The 17782-nt window shown below is 46.5% G+C and overlaps 1 protein-coding gene across 15 annotated transcripts in view; it reads right to left on the bottom strand.

The window, feature by feature from the left end:
* Window positions 1–17782, bottom strand: part of LOC139387851 (synaptojanin 1) — a 99221-nt gene that overhangs the window by 13656 nt on the left and 67783 nt on the right. For 5 of the 15 annotated variants that reach the window (XM_071134133.1, XM_071134136.1, XM_071134137.1 and 2 more), the window contains 11 exons: window positions 14853–15009; window positions 13562–13679; window positions 12706–12918; window positions 9773–9851; window positions 9340–9505; window positions 7833–8018; window positions 7158–7205; window positions 5141–5263; window positions 4769–4807; window positions 3716–3778; window positions 2527–2562 (listed from right to left, as the gene is read on the bottom strand). In XM_071134133.1, the coding sequence (XP_070990234.1) occupies window positions 2527–2562; window positions 3716–3778; window positions 4769–4807; window positions 5141–5263; window positions 7158–7205; window positions 7833–8018; window positions 9340–9505; window positions 9773–9851; window positions 12706–12918; window positions 13562–13679; window positions 14853–15009 (1228 nt within the window). The remainder of the gene's footprint in view (window positions 1–2526; window positions 2563–3715; window positions 3779–4768; window positions 4808–5140; window positions 5264–7157; window positions 7206–7832; window positions 8019–9339; window positions 9506–9772; window positions 9852–12705; window positions 12919–13561; window positions 13680–14852; window positions 15010–17782) is intronic. The other 10 variants (XM_071134138.1, XM_071134141.1, XM_071134139.1 and 7 more) reach the window with 6 other exon arrangements.

The following is a 17782-nucleotide window of genomic DNA, read 5'->3' as shown; positions in this document are numbered from 1 at the left end:
CTATAAGGCAGTGTTTCTGCTACTACTATTATATAGCCATGCTATAATGCAGTGTTTCTGTTACTACTATTATATAGCCATGCTATAAGGCAGTGTTTCTGTTACCACTATTATATAGCCATGCTATAATGCAGTGTTTCTGTTACTACTATTATATAGCCATGCTATAAGGCAGTGTTTCTGTTACCACTATTATATAGCCATGCTATAAGGCAGTGTTTCTGTTACCACTATTATATAGCCATGCTATAAGGCAGTGTTTCTGTTACCACTATTATATAGCCATGCTATAAGGCAGTGTTTCTGCTACTACTATTATATAGCCATGCTATAAGGCAGTGTTTCTGTTACTACTATTATATAGCCATGCTATAAGGCAGTGTTTCTGTTACCACTATTATATAGCCATGCTATAAGGCAGTGTTTCTGCTACTACTATTATATAGCCATGCTATAAGGCAGTGTTTCTGTTACTACTATTATATAGCCATGCTATAAGGCAGTGTTTCTGTTACCACTATTATATAGCCATGCTATAATGCAGTGTTTCTGTTACTACTATTATATAGCCATGCTATAAGGCAGTGTTTCTGTTACCACTATTATATAGCCATGCTATAAGGCAGTGTTTCTGTTACTACTATTATATAGCCATGCTATAAGGCAGTGTTTCTGTTACCACTACTATATAGCCATGCTATAAGGCAGTGTTTCTGTTACCACTATTATATAGCCATGCTATAAGGCAGTGTTTCTGCTACTACTATTATATAGCCATGCTATAAGGCAGTGTTTCTGTTACCACTATTATATAGCCATGCTATAATGCAGTGTTTCTGTTACTACTATTATATAGCCATGCTATAAGGCAGTGTTTCTGTTACCACTATTATATAGCCATGCTATAAGGCAGTGTTTCTGTTACCACTATTATATAGCCATGCTATAAGGCAGTGTTTCTGTTACTACTATTATATAGCCATGCTATAAGGCAGTGTTTCTGTTACTACTATTATATAGCCATGCTATAAGGCAGTGTTTCTGTTACTACTATTATATAGCCATGCTATAAGGCAGTGTTTCTGTTACCACTCTGTTACTACTATTATATAGCCATGCTATAAGGCAGTGCTTCTGTTACTACTATTATATAGCCATGCTATAAGGCAGTGTTTCTGTTACTACTATTATATAGCCATGCTATAAGGCAGTGTTTCTGTTACTACTATTATGTAGCCATGCTATAAGGCAGTGTTTCTGTTACCACTATTATATAGCCATGCTATAAGGCAGTGTTTCTGTTACCACTCTGTTACTACTATTATATAGCCATGCTATAAGGCAGTGTTTCTGTTACTACTATTATATAGCCATGCTATAAGGCAGTGTTTCTGTTACTACTATTATATAGCCATGCTATAAGGCAGTGTTTCTGTTACTACTATTATGTAGCCATGCTATAAGGCAGTGTTTCTGTTACCACTATTATATAGCCATGCTATAAGGCAGTGTTTCTGTTACCACTCTGTTACTACTATTATATAGCCATGCTATAAGGCAGTGTTTCTGTTACTACTATTATATAGCCATGCTATAAGGCAGTGTTTCTGTTACCACTCTTACCACTATTATATAGCCATGCTATAAGGCAGTGTTTCTGTTACCACTATTATATAGCCATGCTATAAGGCAGTGTTTCTGTTACTACTATTATATAGCCATGCTATAAGGCAGTGTTTCTGTTACCACTCTTACCACTATTATATAGCCATGCTATAAGGCAGTGTTTCTGTTACTACTATTATATAGCCATGCTATAAGGCAGTGTTTCTGTTACTACTATTATGTAGCCATGCTATAAGGCAGTGTTTCTGTTACTACTATTATATAGCCATGCTATAAGGCAGTGTTTCTGTTACTACTATTATGTAGCCATGCTATAAGGCAGTGTTTCTGTTACCACTCTGTTACTACTATTATATAGCCATGCTATAAGGCAGTGTTTCTGTTACTACTATTATATAGCCATGCTATAAGGCAGTGTTTCTGTTACCACTCTTACCACTATTATATAGCCATGCTATAAGGCAGTGTTTCTTAATCCTGTTCCATGTAATCTATGTTTTTGTCCTAGCACCCCAGGACCAGCCCCCCTCCTCGGGGTCCCCAGCACCAGCCCCCCTCCTCGGGGTCCCCAGCACCAGCCCCCCTCCTCGGGGTCCCCAGCACCAGCCCCCCTCCTCGGGGTCCCCAGGACCAGCCCCCCTCCTCGGGGTCCCCAGGACCAGCCCCCCTCCTCGGGGTCCCCAGGACCAGCCCCCCTCCTCGGGTCCCCAGGACCAGCCCCCCCCCTCGGGTCCCCAGGACCGGGTCCCCAGCACCAGCCCCCCCCCCTCCCCCCTCGGGTCCCCAGGACCAACCCCCCTCCTCGGGGTCCCCCGGACCAGCCCCCCCCCCCCCCCCCCGGGTCCCCAGGACCAGCATTGAGAAAGTAGGTGTTATTATAACAGTCTCATCACTACTCACCTGAGGCAGGTCTAGCGAGCGCAGGGCTTTTTTGTCCTTCGCCGGCAGAAGCAGCACAAAGGAAACCAGACTTTAACATTAGGTTACTTTTCATTACAAACCACTGTGTGTTTGTACCTACCTACCGTTACGCCCTACCGTTACGCCCTACCGTTACGCCCTACCGTTTCAACCTATCATTTCATCCTCAACCCCATGACTAGATGAATCAGGGTGAACAACATCCTCAACCCCATGACTAAGGTGAATCAGGGTGAACAACTCCTCACCCTCAACCCCATGACTAGATGAATCAGGGTGAACAACTCCTCACCCTCAACCCCATGACTAGATGAATCAGGGTGAACAACTCCTCACCCTCAACCCCATGACTAGATGAATCAGGGTGAACAACTCCTCATCCTCAACCCCATGACTAGATGAATCAGGGTGAACAACTCCTCATCCTCAACCCCATAACTAGATGAATCAGGGTGAACAACTCCTCATCCTCAACCCCATGACTAAGGTGAATCAGGGTGAACAACATCCTCAACCCCATGACTAAGGTGAATCAGGGTGAACAACATCCTCAACCCCATGACTAAGATGAATCAGGGTGAACATCAACAATTGTAAAACGTCTTGAGGACCCCCCCCCCCCCCCCCCGAAGACAGGTATTAAAACCACTGGCCTCGTCTCAGGTTACATCCTACTATCAAAGAGTAAAACGGACAGAAGAGACCAGCCCTGCTTGATTCTAGAAGAGATTCTCTGATCCACATTACAACGCTACTTCACAAAAACACGAGCTATTCTAAAATAGACTGAATCACAAATTCACTATACCTCAATAAGGAACAACACTTAAGACTAGCCTATACCTCAACACTAACACATTCAATTCTACTCTCAGAGTAACCAGACAGAAGGGTGTTTATGTTATAATTCTATTGGACAAATCATAGAGTTGAGATAGAGGACTCACTTGCCACAAAGTCTGTTTTAACATGGGGGGGGGGGGGGGGGGGGCAGTGCCATTCATAGAAATATAACATTTCTACGTTGCCATTGAGGACTGACAACATCTCAGTTGTCTGGATGGTCACAGGGGACATTGTGGCAAAGGTGTGCCGTTTATCCAACTCTTTGCGTAGAAACCGTGATCACATGACGCGAGTAACCCATCTAGATCTACAGACGTGTTACCTTCGCTGCCCCTCCTAGCCAGAGCAGGGCTTAGTGTATTTTCTCCAGAATATTCTCCAAAGTCTTAAGAGTGGAGGAACGTAAAACACAGGGCTCAAAATGAAGGACAAGACAGAACTACAACACAACACTGTTATGATGATGAGGCTGGGGCTAACTGATGATGAGGCTGGGGCTAACTGATGATGAGGCTGGGGCTAACTGATGATGAGGCTGGGGCTAACTGATGATGAGGCTGGGGCTAACTGATGATGAGGCTGGGGCTAACTGAAGATGAGGCTGGGGCTAACTGAAGATGAGGCAGGGCTAATTGATGATGAGGGTAACTGATGTGGCTAAGAGGCTAGGCTAACTGATGTGGCTAAGAGGCTAGGCTAACTGATGTGGCTAAGAGGCTAACTGATGTGGCTAAGAGGCTAGGCTAACTGATGTGGCTAAGAGGCTAGGCTAACTGATGTGGCTAAGAGGCTAGGCTAACTGATGTGGCTAAGAGGCTAGGCTAACTGATGTGGCTAAGAGGCTAGGCTAACTGATGTGGCTAAGAGGCTAACTGATGTGGCTAAGAGGCTAACTGATGTGGCTAAGAGGCTAACTGATGCAGCAATATTCTGTGCCAGGCCTTTTATTCCTATATAACTGTGCTTCCTGTGTAACTGTGCTTCCTGTATAACTGTGCTTCCTGTATAACTGGTGTTAACCACCTTAAAAGGTTTCCTAATTCCACACTGAAATCAAACCCAGTTTCCAAGGGCTGGTTTCCTGGACAGATACATGTTAAGATTATCCAATGAACGTGCTTCTTAGTCCGAGACTAGGATTTCATCTGTGTCCGGGAAACCGGCCCCTAGACTTTTACCAAACCGGAGAGCATGAAAACCAATCAACAAATATCCACACCATTTGCACGAATAAGAGCCACGTAAACCACCATTACACAACCACCGTAAACTAGTCTGTCACCACAGTAACAGCTACAGGTCTACTACAAATAAAGCCACCATACAGTATTAACACAGCAGGGGGTGATATCACAACATCCATCAGCCATTTTACCTCCCATGTCTCTTCTCCCGGGCATGGGGCTTAGGCCTCCTTCAAGCAGGAAGGAAGGGGTGACGTTAACAGTGTTAACACCTACCCTTCATCAATTACAGTTACGGAAGTGTTTATTTTACCAAGACCGGTATGGACGTTGTTAGGATCTCATTGTTCATTCTAGACTTCTAATATGTAAACTAGTTACCAGAACATGGAAACAGAAATACATTTCACCAGAAAAAAAAAAATCATATTCAACCATCTGAATCATCATAAACCTCAAAATGGTCAAAATATATAATATATATATTTCATTGGGGATGCATATAGTAGTAGGAGAACAAGGTCAACGTGGTGTGAAGGGGTATATATCGAGACAGCCAATACCTGATGGAGGAGGAGGGCGTTGAGGAGGAGCAGGTCGGGCTGGCGGGGCGTTGGGGCGAGGAGGAGGGGGGCGTTTAGGCTCCAGGGCCTGAGGAGCACCAGGCTGGAAATCCACTGGAGTCCCTGGGAGAGACAGAGAGCGAGAGACAGAGAGCGCGAGACAGAGAGCGCGAGACAGAGAGCGCGAGACAGAGAGCGCGAGACAGAGAGCGCGAGACAGAGAGCGCGAGACAGAGAGCGAGAGACAGAGAGCGAGAGACAGAGAGAACAATCAATGTTATGCACCAGTGTCTCTCATTCCTAGTCCTGCATTACAAATTTCATTTTTACCAGACTGGAATTTATAATATATTTTTTTTCACAAATGTATTTCACAAACACACAGCAACTGGGACACAAACTATTAAGCTGGTTTGAGGTTGTGTGTGAATTGCATAGTTCAGAACACAGCTCAAACGGCATAAGAGGCTGGGAGTATTGGTCTAATCAGTAGATCTGAGGAACTGAACACAGACACTCTGGTAGATAAGACACTGCAAACTAAACACCAAACCAGCAGACAGGCACGAAGACAGCTACCTATACACGGGAACCTGTGTTTTACCTCAGTGCAACCTATACACGGGAACCTGTGTTTAACCTCAGTGTAACCTATACACGGGAACCTGTGTTTTACCTCAGTGTAACCTATACACGGGAACCTGTGTTTAACCTCAGTGCAACCTATACACGGGAACCTGTGTTTAACCTCAGTGCAACCTATACACGGGACCCTGTGTTTTACCTCAGTGCAACCTATACACGGGACCCTGTGTTTTACCTCAGTGCAACCTATACACGGGACCCTGTGTTTAACCTCAGTGCAACCTATACACGGGAACCTGTGTTTAACCTCAGTGCAACCTATACACGGGAACCTGTGTTTAACCTCAGTGCAACCTATACACGGGAACCTGTGTTTAACCTCAGTGTAACCTATACACGGGAACCTGTGTTTAACCTCAGTGTAACCTATACACGGGAACCTGTGTTTTACCTCAGTGTAACCTATACACGGGAACCTGTGTTTTACCTCAGTGTAACCTATACACGGGACCCTGTGTTTTACCTCAGTGCAACCTATACACGGGAACCTGTGTTTAACCTCAGGTCAACGCTAGTTCTCCTGTTGGGGGAGGGACTTAACACTGTTTAACCTGCTGGGGGAGGGACTTAACACTGTTTAACCTGCTGGGGGAGGGACTTAACACTGTTTTACCTGCTGGGGGAGGGGCTTAACACTGTTTAACCTGCTGGGGGAGGGGCTTAACACTGTTTAACCTGATGGGGGAGGGACTTAACACTGTTTAACCTGCTGGGGGAGGGACTTAACACTGTTTTACCTGCTGGGGGAGGGACTTAACACTGTTTTACCTGCTGGGGGAGGGACTTAACACTGTTTTACCTGCTGGGGGAGGGACTTAACACTGTTTTACCTGCTGGGGGAAGGACTTAACACTGTTTTACCTGCTGGGGGAGGGACTTAACACTGTTTTACCTGCTGGGGGAGGGACTTAACACTGTTTTACCTGCTGGGGGAGGGACTTAACACTGTTTTACCTGCTGGGGGAGGGACTTAACACTGTTTTACCTGCTGGGGGAGGGACTTAACACTGTTTTACCTGCTGGGGGAGGGACTTAACACTGTTTTACCTGCTGGGGGAAGGACTTAACACTGTTTTACCTGCTGGGGGAGGGACTTAACACTGTTTTACCTGCTGGGGGAGGGACTTAACACTGTTTTACCTGCTGGGGGAGGGACTTAACACTGTTTTACCTGCTGGGGGAGGGACTTAACACTGTTTTACCAGCTGGGTCAACGCTAGTTCTCCTGCTGGGGGAGGGGCTTAACACTGTTTTACCTGCTGGGTCAACGCTAGTTCTCCTGTTGGGGGAGGGATTTAACACTGTTTTACCTGCTGGGGGAGGGACTTAACACTGTTTTACCTGCTGGGGGAGGGACTTAACACTGTTTTACCTGCTAGGTCAACGCTACTTCTCCTGCTGGGGGAGGGACTTAACACTCCTGAAAGAGCACAATGACAATGTTCATTTATATCAGTAAACCTTATATATATATATATATCCTTATATATATATCCTTATTATTATGATTATTATATCCTATATATATATATACCCTTCTATATATATATATATATATATATATATATATATATATATATCCTTCTATATATATACCCTTCTATATATATATATATATATATATATATATACACCCTTCTATATATATATATATATATATATATATATATATACCCTTCTATATATATATATATATATATATATATATATATACCCTTCTATATATATACCCTTCTATCTATATATATATATATACCCTTCTATATATACCCTTCTATATATATTTACCCTTCTATCTATATATATATATATACCCTTCTATATATATATACAGTTTTATACACTGCTCAAAAAAATTAAGTGAACACTTAAACAACACAATGTAACTCCAAGTCAATCACACTTCTGTGAAATCAAACTGTCCACTTAGGAAGCAACACTGATTGATGTCCTTACACGTGTGTGTGTGTGCAATGGTACCTTGCTAGGGTCTGGCAGTGAGTGTGTACATTGCAGTGTTCCGGTTTGTGTGTGTGTGTGTGTGTACCTTGCGGTGGTCCAGCAGAGCGTGGGGCAGATCGACTGGGTCTGCTGGGGGCAGCTGGTTCTCCGTGGGTGGGGGAGTGAGAGGGGCTGCCCCGTGGGGAGGGGGAGGGGGAGGAGAGGGGCCCGGGGCCTGCGCCGGGCTGAAGGTGTTGGGGGAGAATATCCTCCACCTCCTCATCCACATCACCTGGTGGAAAGACACACAGAGAGAGAAGTCACACACACACACACTCGACATAGTGCTCTCTCTTTACTAACTATACAGCTTGGAAGAAGGCAATATGGAGGATGGATTTAACCATAGTCATCCTCTCCCACATCAGCCTTCTTAAACCCCTCCTCCATATCGTAGTCATCCTCTCCCACATCAGCCTTCTTAAACCCCCCTCCATATCGTAGTCATCCTCTCCCACATCAGCCTTCTTAAACCCCCCTCCATATCGTAGTCATCCTCTCCCATATCAGCCTTCTTAAACCCCCCTCCATATCGTAGTCATCCTCTCCCACATCAGCCTTCTTAAACCCCCCTACATATCGTAGTCATCCTCTCCCATATCAGCCTTCTTAAACCCCCCTCCCTTACCCTCCATATCGTAGTCATCCTCTCACACATCAGCCTTCTTAAACACCTCCTCCATATCGTAGTCATCCTCTCCCACATCAGCCTTCTTAAACCCCCCTCCATATCGTAGTCATCCTCTCCCACATCAGCCTTCTTAAACCCCCCTCCCTTACCCTCCATATCGTAGTCATCCTCTCCCACATCAGCCTTCTTAAACCCCTCCTCCATATCGTAGTCATCCTCTCCCACATCAGCCTTCTTAAACCCCCCTCCATATCGTAGTCATCCTCTCCCACATCAGCCTTCTTAAACCCCCCTCCCTTACCCTCCATATCGTAGTCATCCTCTCCCACATCAGCCTTCTTAAACCCCTCCTCCATATCGTAGTCATCCTCTCCCACATCAGCCTTCTTAAACCCCCCTCCCTTACCCTCCATATCGTAGTCATCCTCTCCCACATCAGCCTTCTTAAACCCCTCCTCCATATCGTAGTCATCCTCTCCCACATCAGCCTTCTTAAACCCCTCCTCCCTTACCCTCCATATCGTAGTCATCCTCTCCCACATCAGCCTTCTTAAACCCCCCTCCATATCGTAGTCATCCTCTCCCACATCAGCCTTCTTAAACCCTCCTCCCTTACCCTCCATATCGTAGTCATCCTCTCCCACATCAGCCTTCTTAAACCCCCCTCCATATCGTAGTCATCCTCTCCCACATCAGCCTTCTTAAACCCCTCCTCCATATCGTAGTCATCCTCTCCCACATCAGCCTTCTTAAACCCCTCCTCCATATCGTAGTCATCCTCTCCCACATCAGCCTTCTTAAACCCCCCTCCCTTACCCTCCATATCGTAGTCATCCTCTCCCACATCAGCCTTCTTAAACCCCTCCTCCATATCGTAGTCATCCTCTCCCACATCAGCCTTCTTAAACCCCTCCTCCCTTACCCTCCATATCGTAGTCATCCTCTCCCATATCAGCGTCCTCGGCCAGCAGAGAGGAGCTGGCGGAAGTAGGGACAGATCCACAGATCCTCTCTACACTCATCTCCTCCTCCAGACTCTTAATCCAACCTGAACTCTTCAGACGGATGTCTATCACCTTACCCAGAACCTACACACACACACACACACACACACACACACGCAGAGAGATACGCGCACAGAGAGACGCACAGAGAGAGACACGCACACAGAGATATATTACAATGCAGCTTCTCAGTGTGTGAATCAACGTTGTCCCAGTGTGTTGCTGTGACGTTGTCCCAGTGTGTTGCCGTGGCGTTGCCTTAGTGTTGCCGTGGCGTTGTCTTAGTGTTGCCGTGGCGTTGTCTCAGTGTTGCCGTGTATCTGTATGCTCAGTGTAAGGTTGTGTGCTCACCGTGGAGGCGCTCAGAGACAGGGCAGCCAGAGCAGAATAACCCTCTAGAAACGTCACCCACATCTTCTCCTCTACAAACCTAGACAGGAGAGACAATTCAGGGTGTTAAAAGAGATGCATGTTCAATATCTGATCGATTGTCTGGAATGGATGTGATTGATTCTTATAAAAAGAACGGATTGCATTATAAGCAAGACGACAAAAAAGTTGGTCAAAAAGTGAGCAAGTTAACTAAGAAGGGCTGTCCAACCCTGTTCCTGGAGAGAGACCCTCCTGTAGGTTAACTCCAACCCTGTCCCTGGAGAGAGACCCTCCTGTAGGTTAACTCCAACCCTGTCCCTGGAGAGAGACCCTCCTGTAGGTTTTAACTCCAACCCTGTTCCTGGAGAGAGACCCTCCTGTAGGTTTTAACTCCAACCCTGTCCCTGGAGAGAGACCCTCCTGTAGGTTTTAACTCCAACCCTGTTCCTGGAGAGAGACCCTCCTGTAGGTTAACTCCAACCCTGTCCCTGGAGAGAGACCCTCCTGTAGGTTAACTCCAACCCTGTCCCTGGAGAGAGACCCTCCTGTAGGTTAACTCCAACCCTGTTCCTGGAGAGAGAACCTCCTGTAGGTTAACTCCAACCCTGTCCCTGGAGAGAGACCCTCCTGTAGGTTAACTCCAACCCTGTCCCTGGAGAGAGACCCTCCTGTAGGTTTTAACTCCAACCCTGTTCCTGGAGAGAGACCCTCCTGTAGGTTTTAACTCCAACCCTGTCCCTGGAGAGAGACCCTCCTGTAGGTTTTAACTCCAACCCTGTTCCTGGAGAGAGACCCTCCTGTAGGTTAACTCCAACCCTGTCCCTGGAGAGAGACCCTCCTGTAGGTTAACTCCAACCCTGTCCCTGGAGAGAGACCCTCCTGTAGGTTTTAACTCCAACCCTGTTCCTGGAGAGAGAACCTCCTGTAGGTTTTAACTCCAACCCTGTTCCTGGAGAGAGACCCTCCTGTAGGTTAACTCCAACCCTGTCCCTGGAGAGAGACCCTCCTGTAGGTTAACTCCAACCCTGTCCCTGGAGAGAGACCCTCCTGTAGGTTTTAACTCCAACCCTGTTCCTGGAGAGAGACCCTCCTGTAGGTTTTAACTCCAACCCTGTCCCTGGAGAGAGACCCTCCTGTAGGTTTTAACTCCAACCCTGTTCCTGGAGAGAGACCCTCCTGTAGGTTAACTCCAACCCTGTCCCTGGAGAGAGACCCTCCTGTAGGTTAACTCCAACCCTGTCCCTGGAGAGAGACCCTCCTGTAGGTTTTAACTCCAACCCTGTTCCTGGAGAGAGAACCTCCTGTAGGTTTTAACTCCAACCCTGTCCCTGGAGAGATACCCTCCTGTAGGTTAACTCCAACCCTGTCCCTGGAGAGATACCCTCCTGTAGGTTTTAACTCCAACCCTTTCCCTGGAGAGATACCCTCCTGTAGGTTTTAACTCCAACCCTGTCCCTGGAGAGATAAACCTCCTGTAGGTTTTAACTCCAACCCTGTTTCTGGAGATATAAACCTCCTGTAGGTTTTAACTCCAACCCTGTCCCTGGAGAGAGACCCTCCTGTAGATTTTAACTCCAACCCTGTCCCTGGAGAGAGACCCTCCTATAGATTTTAACTCCAACCCTGTCCCTGGAGAGAGACCCTCCTGTAGGTTTTAACTCCAACCCTGTCCCTGGAGAGAGACCCTCCTGAAGGTTTTAACTCCAACCCTGTCCCGGAGAGAGACCCTCCTGTAGGTTTTAACTCCAACCCTGTCCCTGGATATCTACTCTCCTGTAGGTTTTAACTCCAACCCTGTCCCTGGAGAGACCCTCCTGTAGGTTAACTCCAACCCTGTCCCTGGAGAGAGACCCTCCTGTAGGTTTTTAACTCCAACCCTGTCCCTGGAGAGAGACCCTCCTGTAGGTTTTAACTCCAACCCTGTCCCTGGAGAGAGACCCTCCTGTAGGTTAACTCCAACCCTGTCCCTGGAGAGAGACCCTCCTGTAGGTTTTAACTCCAACCCTGTCCCTGGAGAGAGACCCTCCTGTAGGTTTTAACTCCAACCCTGTTCCTGGAGATATAAACCTCCTGTAGGTTTTAACTCCAACCCTGTCCCTGGAGAGAGACCTTCCTGTAGGTTTTAACTCCAACCCTGTCCCTGGAGAGAGACCCTCCTGTAGGTTTTAACTCCAACCCTGTCCCTGGAGAGAGACCCTCCTGTAGGTTTTAACTCCAACCCTGTCCCTGGAGAGAGACCCTCCTGTAGGTTTTAACTCCAACCCTGTCCCTGGAGAGAGACCCTCCTGTAGGTTTTAACTCCAACCCTGTCCCTGGAGATCTACTCTCCTGTAGGTTTTAACTCCAACCCTGTCCCTGGAGATCTACTCTCCTGTAGGTTTTAACTCCAACCCTGTCCCTGGAGAGAGACCCTCCTGTAGGTTTTAACTCCAACCCTGTCCCTGGAGAGAGACCCTCCTGTAGGTTTTAACTCCAACCCTTTCCCTGGAGAGATACCCTCCTGTAGGTTTTAACTCCAACCCTGTCCCTGGAGAGATAAACCTCCTGTAGGTTTTAACTCCAACCCTGTTCCTGGAGATATAAACCTCCTGTAGGTTTTAACTCCAACCCTGTCCCTGGAGAGAGACCCTCCTGTAGGTTTTAACTCCAACCCTGTCCCTGGAGAGAGACCCTCCTGTAGGTTTTAACTCCAACCCTGTCCCTGGAGAGAGACCCTCCTGTAGGTTTTAACTCCAACCCTGTCCCTGGATAGGTTTAGGGGTCAAGGTAAGGGTTAGCGGTTAGGTTTAGGGGTCAAGGTAAGGGTTAGCGGTTAGGTTTAGGGGTCAAGGTAAGGGTTAGGGGAATAAGTCTAGTAAAACATAGCTGTGTGTGTGTGTGTGTGTGTGTGTGTGTGTGTGTGTTTCCGTCACCTGATGAGGATGACCTCTCCAAACACAGCGAACTTGTCCAGCAGCTCGTCGATGAGCGCGTCGTCAAAGTAGTCGTCAGGTCCGGAGGAACAGAGAGAGACCAGGATGGTTCCGTCGGGAGGACCCTGCAGGGCGATCACCTCCTTATACACCTGGTGACGGGCATCTGGATCCACCTCCAGGACATCTATATCCATCACTGCCATCACGGGCCTGGGGAGGGGAGATTAACGCTATAACCTATAACCTAGGCTCAACATCCATCACAGGCCTGGGGGGGGAGGGGAGATTAACGCTATAACCTATAACCTAGGCTCAACATCCATCACAGGCCTGGGGGGGGGAGAGGAGATTAACGCTATAACCTATAACCTAGCCTCAACATTTATCACAGGCCTGGGGAGGGGAGAGGAGTTTAAAGCTATAACCTATAACCTAGCCTCAACATTTATCACAGGCATGGGGAGAGGAGTTTAAAGCTATAACCTATAACCTAGCCTCAACATGCATCACAGGCCTGGCTACACACAGAGATGAGGAGACCGGTTAGACGGTGCTAGTCTGATCAGAGGTCTTGAGCTCAGCCCTGCCGTAGTGTTTCAGAGTCCTGTGTGTGTGTGTGTGAGAGTTACCTGTGATCAGAGGTCTTGAGCTCAGCCCTGCCGTAGTATTTCAGAGTCCTGTGTGTGTGTGTGTGTGTGTGTGTGTGTGTGTGTGTGTGTGTGTGTGTGTGTGTGTGTGTGTGTGTGTGTGTGTTACCTGTGATCAGAGGTCTTGAGCTCAGCCCTGCCGTAGTGTTTCAGAGTCCTGTGTGTGTGTGTGTGTGTGTGTGTGTGTGTGTGTGAGAGAGAGTTACCTGTGATCAGAGGTCTTGAGCTCAGCCCTCCCGTAGTATTTCAGCTCCCCAGGGCTCCAGGGGTACTGCTGCTGTTCCTCTGCTTCTCCCACTGGTCCGACCATGTTCATCTCCTCCGCTACATACACACACACACACACACACACACACACACACACACACACACACACACACACACACAGTAAACGTGTACTGTATGTTAAAAACTCAGAGCATGGCTGCTTTATACTTGAGTACCAATCCACCATTTAAACCAGTGAGACGGACCAGATATCCTCCTAACACCAATCCACCATTTAAACCAGTGAGACTGACCAGACATCCTCCTAACACCAATCCACCATTTAAACCAGTGAGACGGACCAGACATCCTCCCACACTACCAATCCACCATTTAAACCAGTGAGACTGACCAGATATCCTCCTAACACCAATCCACCATTTAAACCAGTGAGACGGACCAGATATCCTCCTAACACCAATCCACCATTTAAACCAGTGAGACAGACCAGACATCCTCCCACACTACCAATCCACCATTTAAACCAGTGAGACGGACCAGATATCCTCCTAACACCAATCCACCATTTAAACCAGTGAGACAGACCAGACATCCTCCCACACTACCAATCCACCATTTAAACCAGTGAGACGGACCAGACATCCTCCCACACTACCAATCCACCATTTAAACCAGTGAGACGGACCAGACATCCTCCCACACTACCAATCCACCATTTAAACCAGTGAGACGGACCAGACATCCTCCCACACTACCAATCCACCATTTAAACCAGTGAGACTGACCAGACATCCTCCCACAGTACCAATCCACCATTTAAACCAGTGAGACAGATCAGACATCCTCCCACACTACCAATCCACCATTTAAACCAGTGAGACAGATCAGACATCCTCCCACACTACCAATCCACCATTTAAACCAGTGAGACGGACCAGACATCCTCCCACACTACCAATCCACCATTTAAACCAGTGAGACTGACCAGACATCCTCCCACACTACCAATCCACCATTTAAACCAGTGAGACTGACCAGACATCCTCCCACACTACCAATACACCATTTAAACCAGTGAGACGGACCAGATATCCTCCTAACACCAATCCACCATTTAAACCAGTGAGACAGACCAGACATCCTCCCACACTACCAATACACCATTTAAACCAGTGAAACGGACCAGACATCCTCCCACACTACCAATACACCATTTAAACCAGTGAGATGGACCAGACATCTTCCTAACACCAAGCCGACCTCTCTCACCAGTCTTGTCGAAGTTCCACTTCCTCCTCTTCCATAGGCAGCGGTCGGTCCAGGCGGGGGTACGACACTTCTCACTGGTGTCATAGTCGTCAGAGAACAGGTCGTACTTATAGGTGGGAGCAAAGTCCAAATTGCCCTCGATGAACCCACGGAACACCTAGAGGAAGAGACAGGACACAGAGGAGTTAGAGACTGCCAAAAAATCAAGACTGAACCCACGGAACACCTAGAGGAGGAGACAGGACACAGAGGAGTTAGAGACTGCCTCAAACCAAGACTGAACCCACGGAACACCTAGACAGGGTTAAGGTTAGAGGAGGCAGCGGTAGAGGTTAGACAGCTCAGAAAGACCTCTTAGGGCCTGGTTGGTTTATGTTGTATGGCTGTTGGTTGTATGGGTCATCAAAAGGGTTACAAAGGGAGAGTATAAGTTTACCAGTAAACTACCAGAATTCTGGTAACTTTCAAGAAACATTACGACATTTTATCAGATGACATCGAGTGGCCTGGTGTTAGGTAGATCAGATTATCACAGGTGTCTATATTTATTGCTGCCCCCCCCCCCACCCCGTGCAGCCTTATCACATATAAAATATATAAAACAACCAAATATGACAAAAAAAATAAAAAAAATTGAATGACAACAGCGTAAAACAATATCCTAAATAAAAACCATCAACTTAGTGAATACCATTGGTGTTAAATATTAAGGTTTCATTTTTTTGGTCTGTCTACTAGAAACTCATGAACCATCTGGTCTGTCTACTAGAAACTCATGAACCATCTGGTCTGTCTACTAGAAACTCATGAACCATCTGGTCTGTCTACTAGAAACTCATGAACCATCTGGTCTGTCTACTAGAAACTCATGAACCATCTGGTCTGTCTACTAGAAACTCATGAACCATCTGGTCTGTTTACTAGAAACTCATGAACCATCTGGTCTGTCTACTAGAAACTCATGAACCATCTGGTCTGTCTCCTAGGAACTCATGAACCATCTGGTCTGTCTCCTAGGAACTCATGAACCATCTGGTCTGTCTCCTAGAACCTCATGAACCATCTGGTCTGTCTACTAGAAACTCATGAACCATCTGGTCTGTCTACTAGAAACTCATGAACCATCTGGTCTGTCTACTAGGAACTCATGAACCATCTGGTCTGTCTACTAGGAACTCATGAACCATCTGGTCTGTCTACTAGAAACTCATGAACCATCTGGTCTGTCTACTAGAAACTCATGAACCATCTGGTCTGTCTACTAGAAACTCATGAACCATCTGGTCTGTCTACTAGAAACTCATGAACCATCTGGTCTGTCTCCTAGGAACTCATGAACCATCTGGTCTGTCTACTAGAAACTCATGAACCATCTGGTCTGTCTACTAGAAACTCATGAACCATCTGGTCTGTCTACTAGAAACTCATGAACCATCTGGTCTGTCTACTAGAAACTCATGAACCATCTGGTCTGTCTACTAGAAACTCATGAACCATCTGGTCTGTCTACTAGGAACTCATGAACCATCTGGTCTGTCTACTAGAAACTCATGAACCATCTGGTCTGTCTACTAGAAACTCATGAACCATCTGGTCTGTCTACTAGGAACTCATGAACCATCTGGTCTGTCTACTAGAAACTCATGAACCATCTGGTCTGTCTACTAGAAACTCATGAACCATCTGGTCTGTCTACTAGAACCTCGAACCATCTGGTCTGTTTACTAGAAATTCATGAACCATCTGGTCTGTCTACTAGAACCTCATGAACCATCTGGTCTGTCTACTAGAAACTCATGAACCATCTGGTCTGTCTACTAGAACCTCGAACCATCTGGTCTGTTTACTAGAAACTCATGAACCATCTGGTCTGTCTACTAGAAACTCATGAACCATCTGGTCTGTCTACTAGAACCTCATGAACCATCTGGTCTGTCTACTAGAAACTCATGAACCATCTGGTCTGTCTACTAGAAACTCATGAACCATCTGGTCTGTCTACTAGAACCTCATGAACCATCTGGTCTGTCTACTAGAAACTCATGAACCATCTGGTCTGTCTACTAGAAACTCATGAACCATCTGGTCTGTCTACTAGGAACTCATGAACCATCTGGTCTGTCTACTAGAAACTCATGAACCACCTGGTCTGTCTACTAGGAACTCATGAACCATCTGGTCTGTCTACTAGAAACTCATGAACCATCTGGTCTGTCTACTAGGAACTCATGAACCATCTGGTCTGTCTACTAGAAACTCATGAACCATCTGGTCTGTCTACTAGAAACTCATGAACCATCTGGTCTGTCTACTAGAAACTCATGAACCATCTGGTCTGTTTACTAGAAACTCATGAACCATCTGGTCTGTCTACTAGAAACTCATGAACCATCTGGTCTGTCTACTAGAAACTCATGAACCATCTGGTCTGTCTACTAAACTCATGAACCATCTGGTCTGTCTACTAGAACCTCATGAACCATCTGGTCTGTCTACTAGAAACTCATGAACCATCTGGTCTGTCTACTAGAAACTCATGAACCATCTGGTCTGTCTACTAGAAACTCATGAACCATCTGGTCTGTCTACTAGAAACTCATGAACCATCTGGTCTGTCTACTAGAAACTCATGAACCATCTGGTCTGTCTACTAGAAACTCATGAACCATCTGGTCTGTCTACTAGAACCTCATGAACCATCTGGTCTGTCTACTAGAAACTCATGAACCATCTGGTCTGTCTACTAGAAACTCATGAACCATCTGGTCTGTCTACTAGGAACTCATGAACCATCTGGTCTGTCTACTAGGAACTCATGAACCATCTGGTCTGTCTACTAGAAACTCATGAACCATCTGGTCTGTCTACTAGAAACTCATGAACCATCTGGTCTGTCTACTAGAAACTCATGAACCATCTGGTCTGTCTAC

This window comes from Oncorhynchus clarkii, chromosome 29, assembly GCF_045791955.1.
Source record: "Oncorhynchus clarkii lewisi isolate Uvic-CL-2024 chromosome 29, UVic_Ocla_1.0, whole genome shotgun sequence".
Taxonomy (NCBI): Eukaryota; Metazoa; Chordata; class Actinopteri; order Salmoniformes; family Salmonidae; genus Oncorhynchus; species Oncorhynchus clarkii.
Note: the sequence above shows the minus strand (reverse complement) of the source record. Positions and strands in the feature narration are given on the sequence as shown.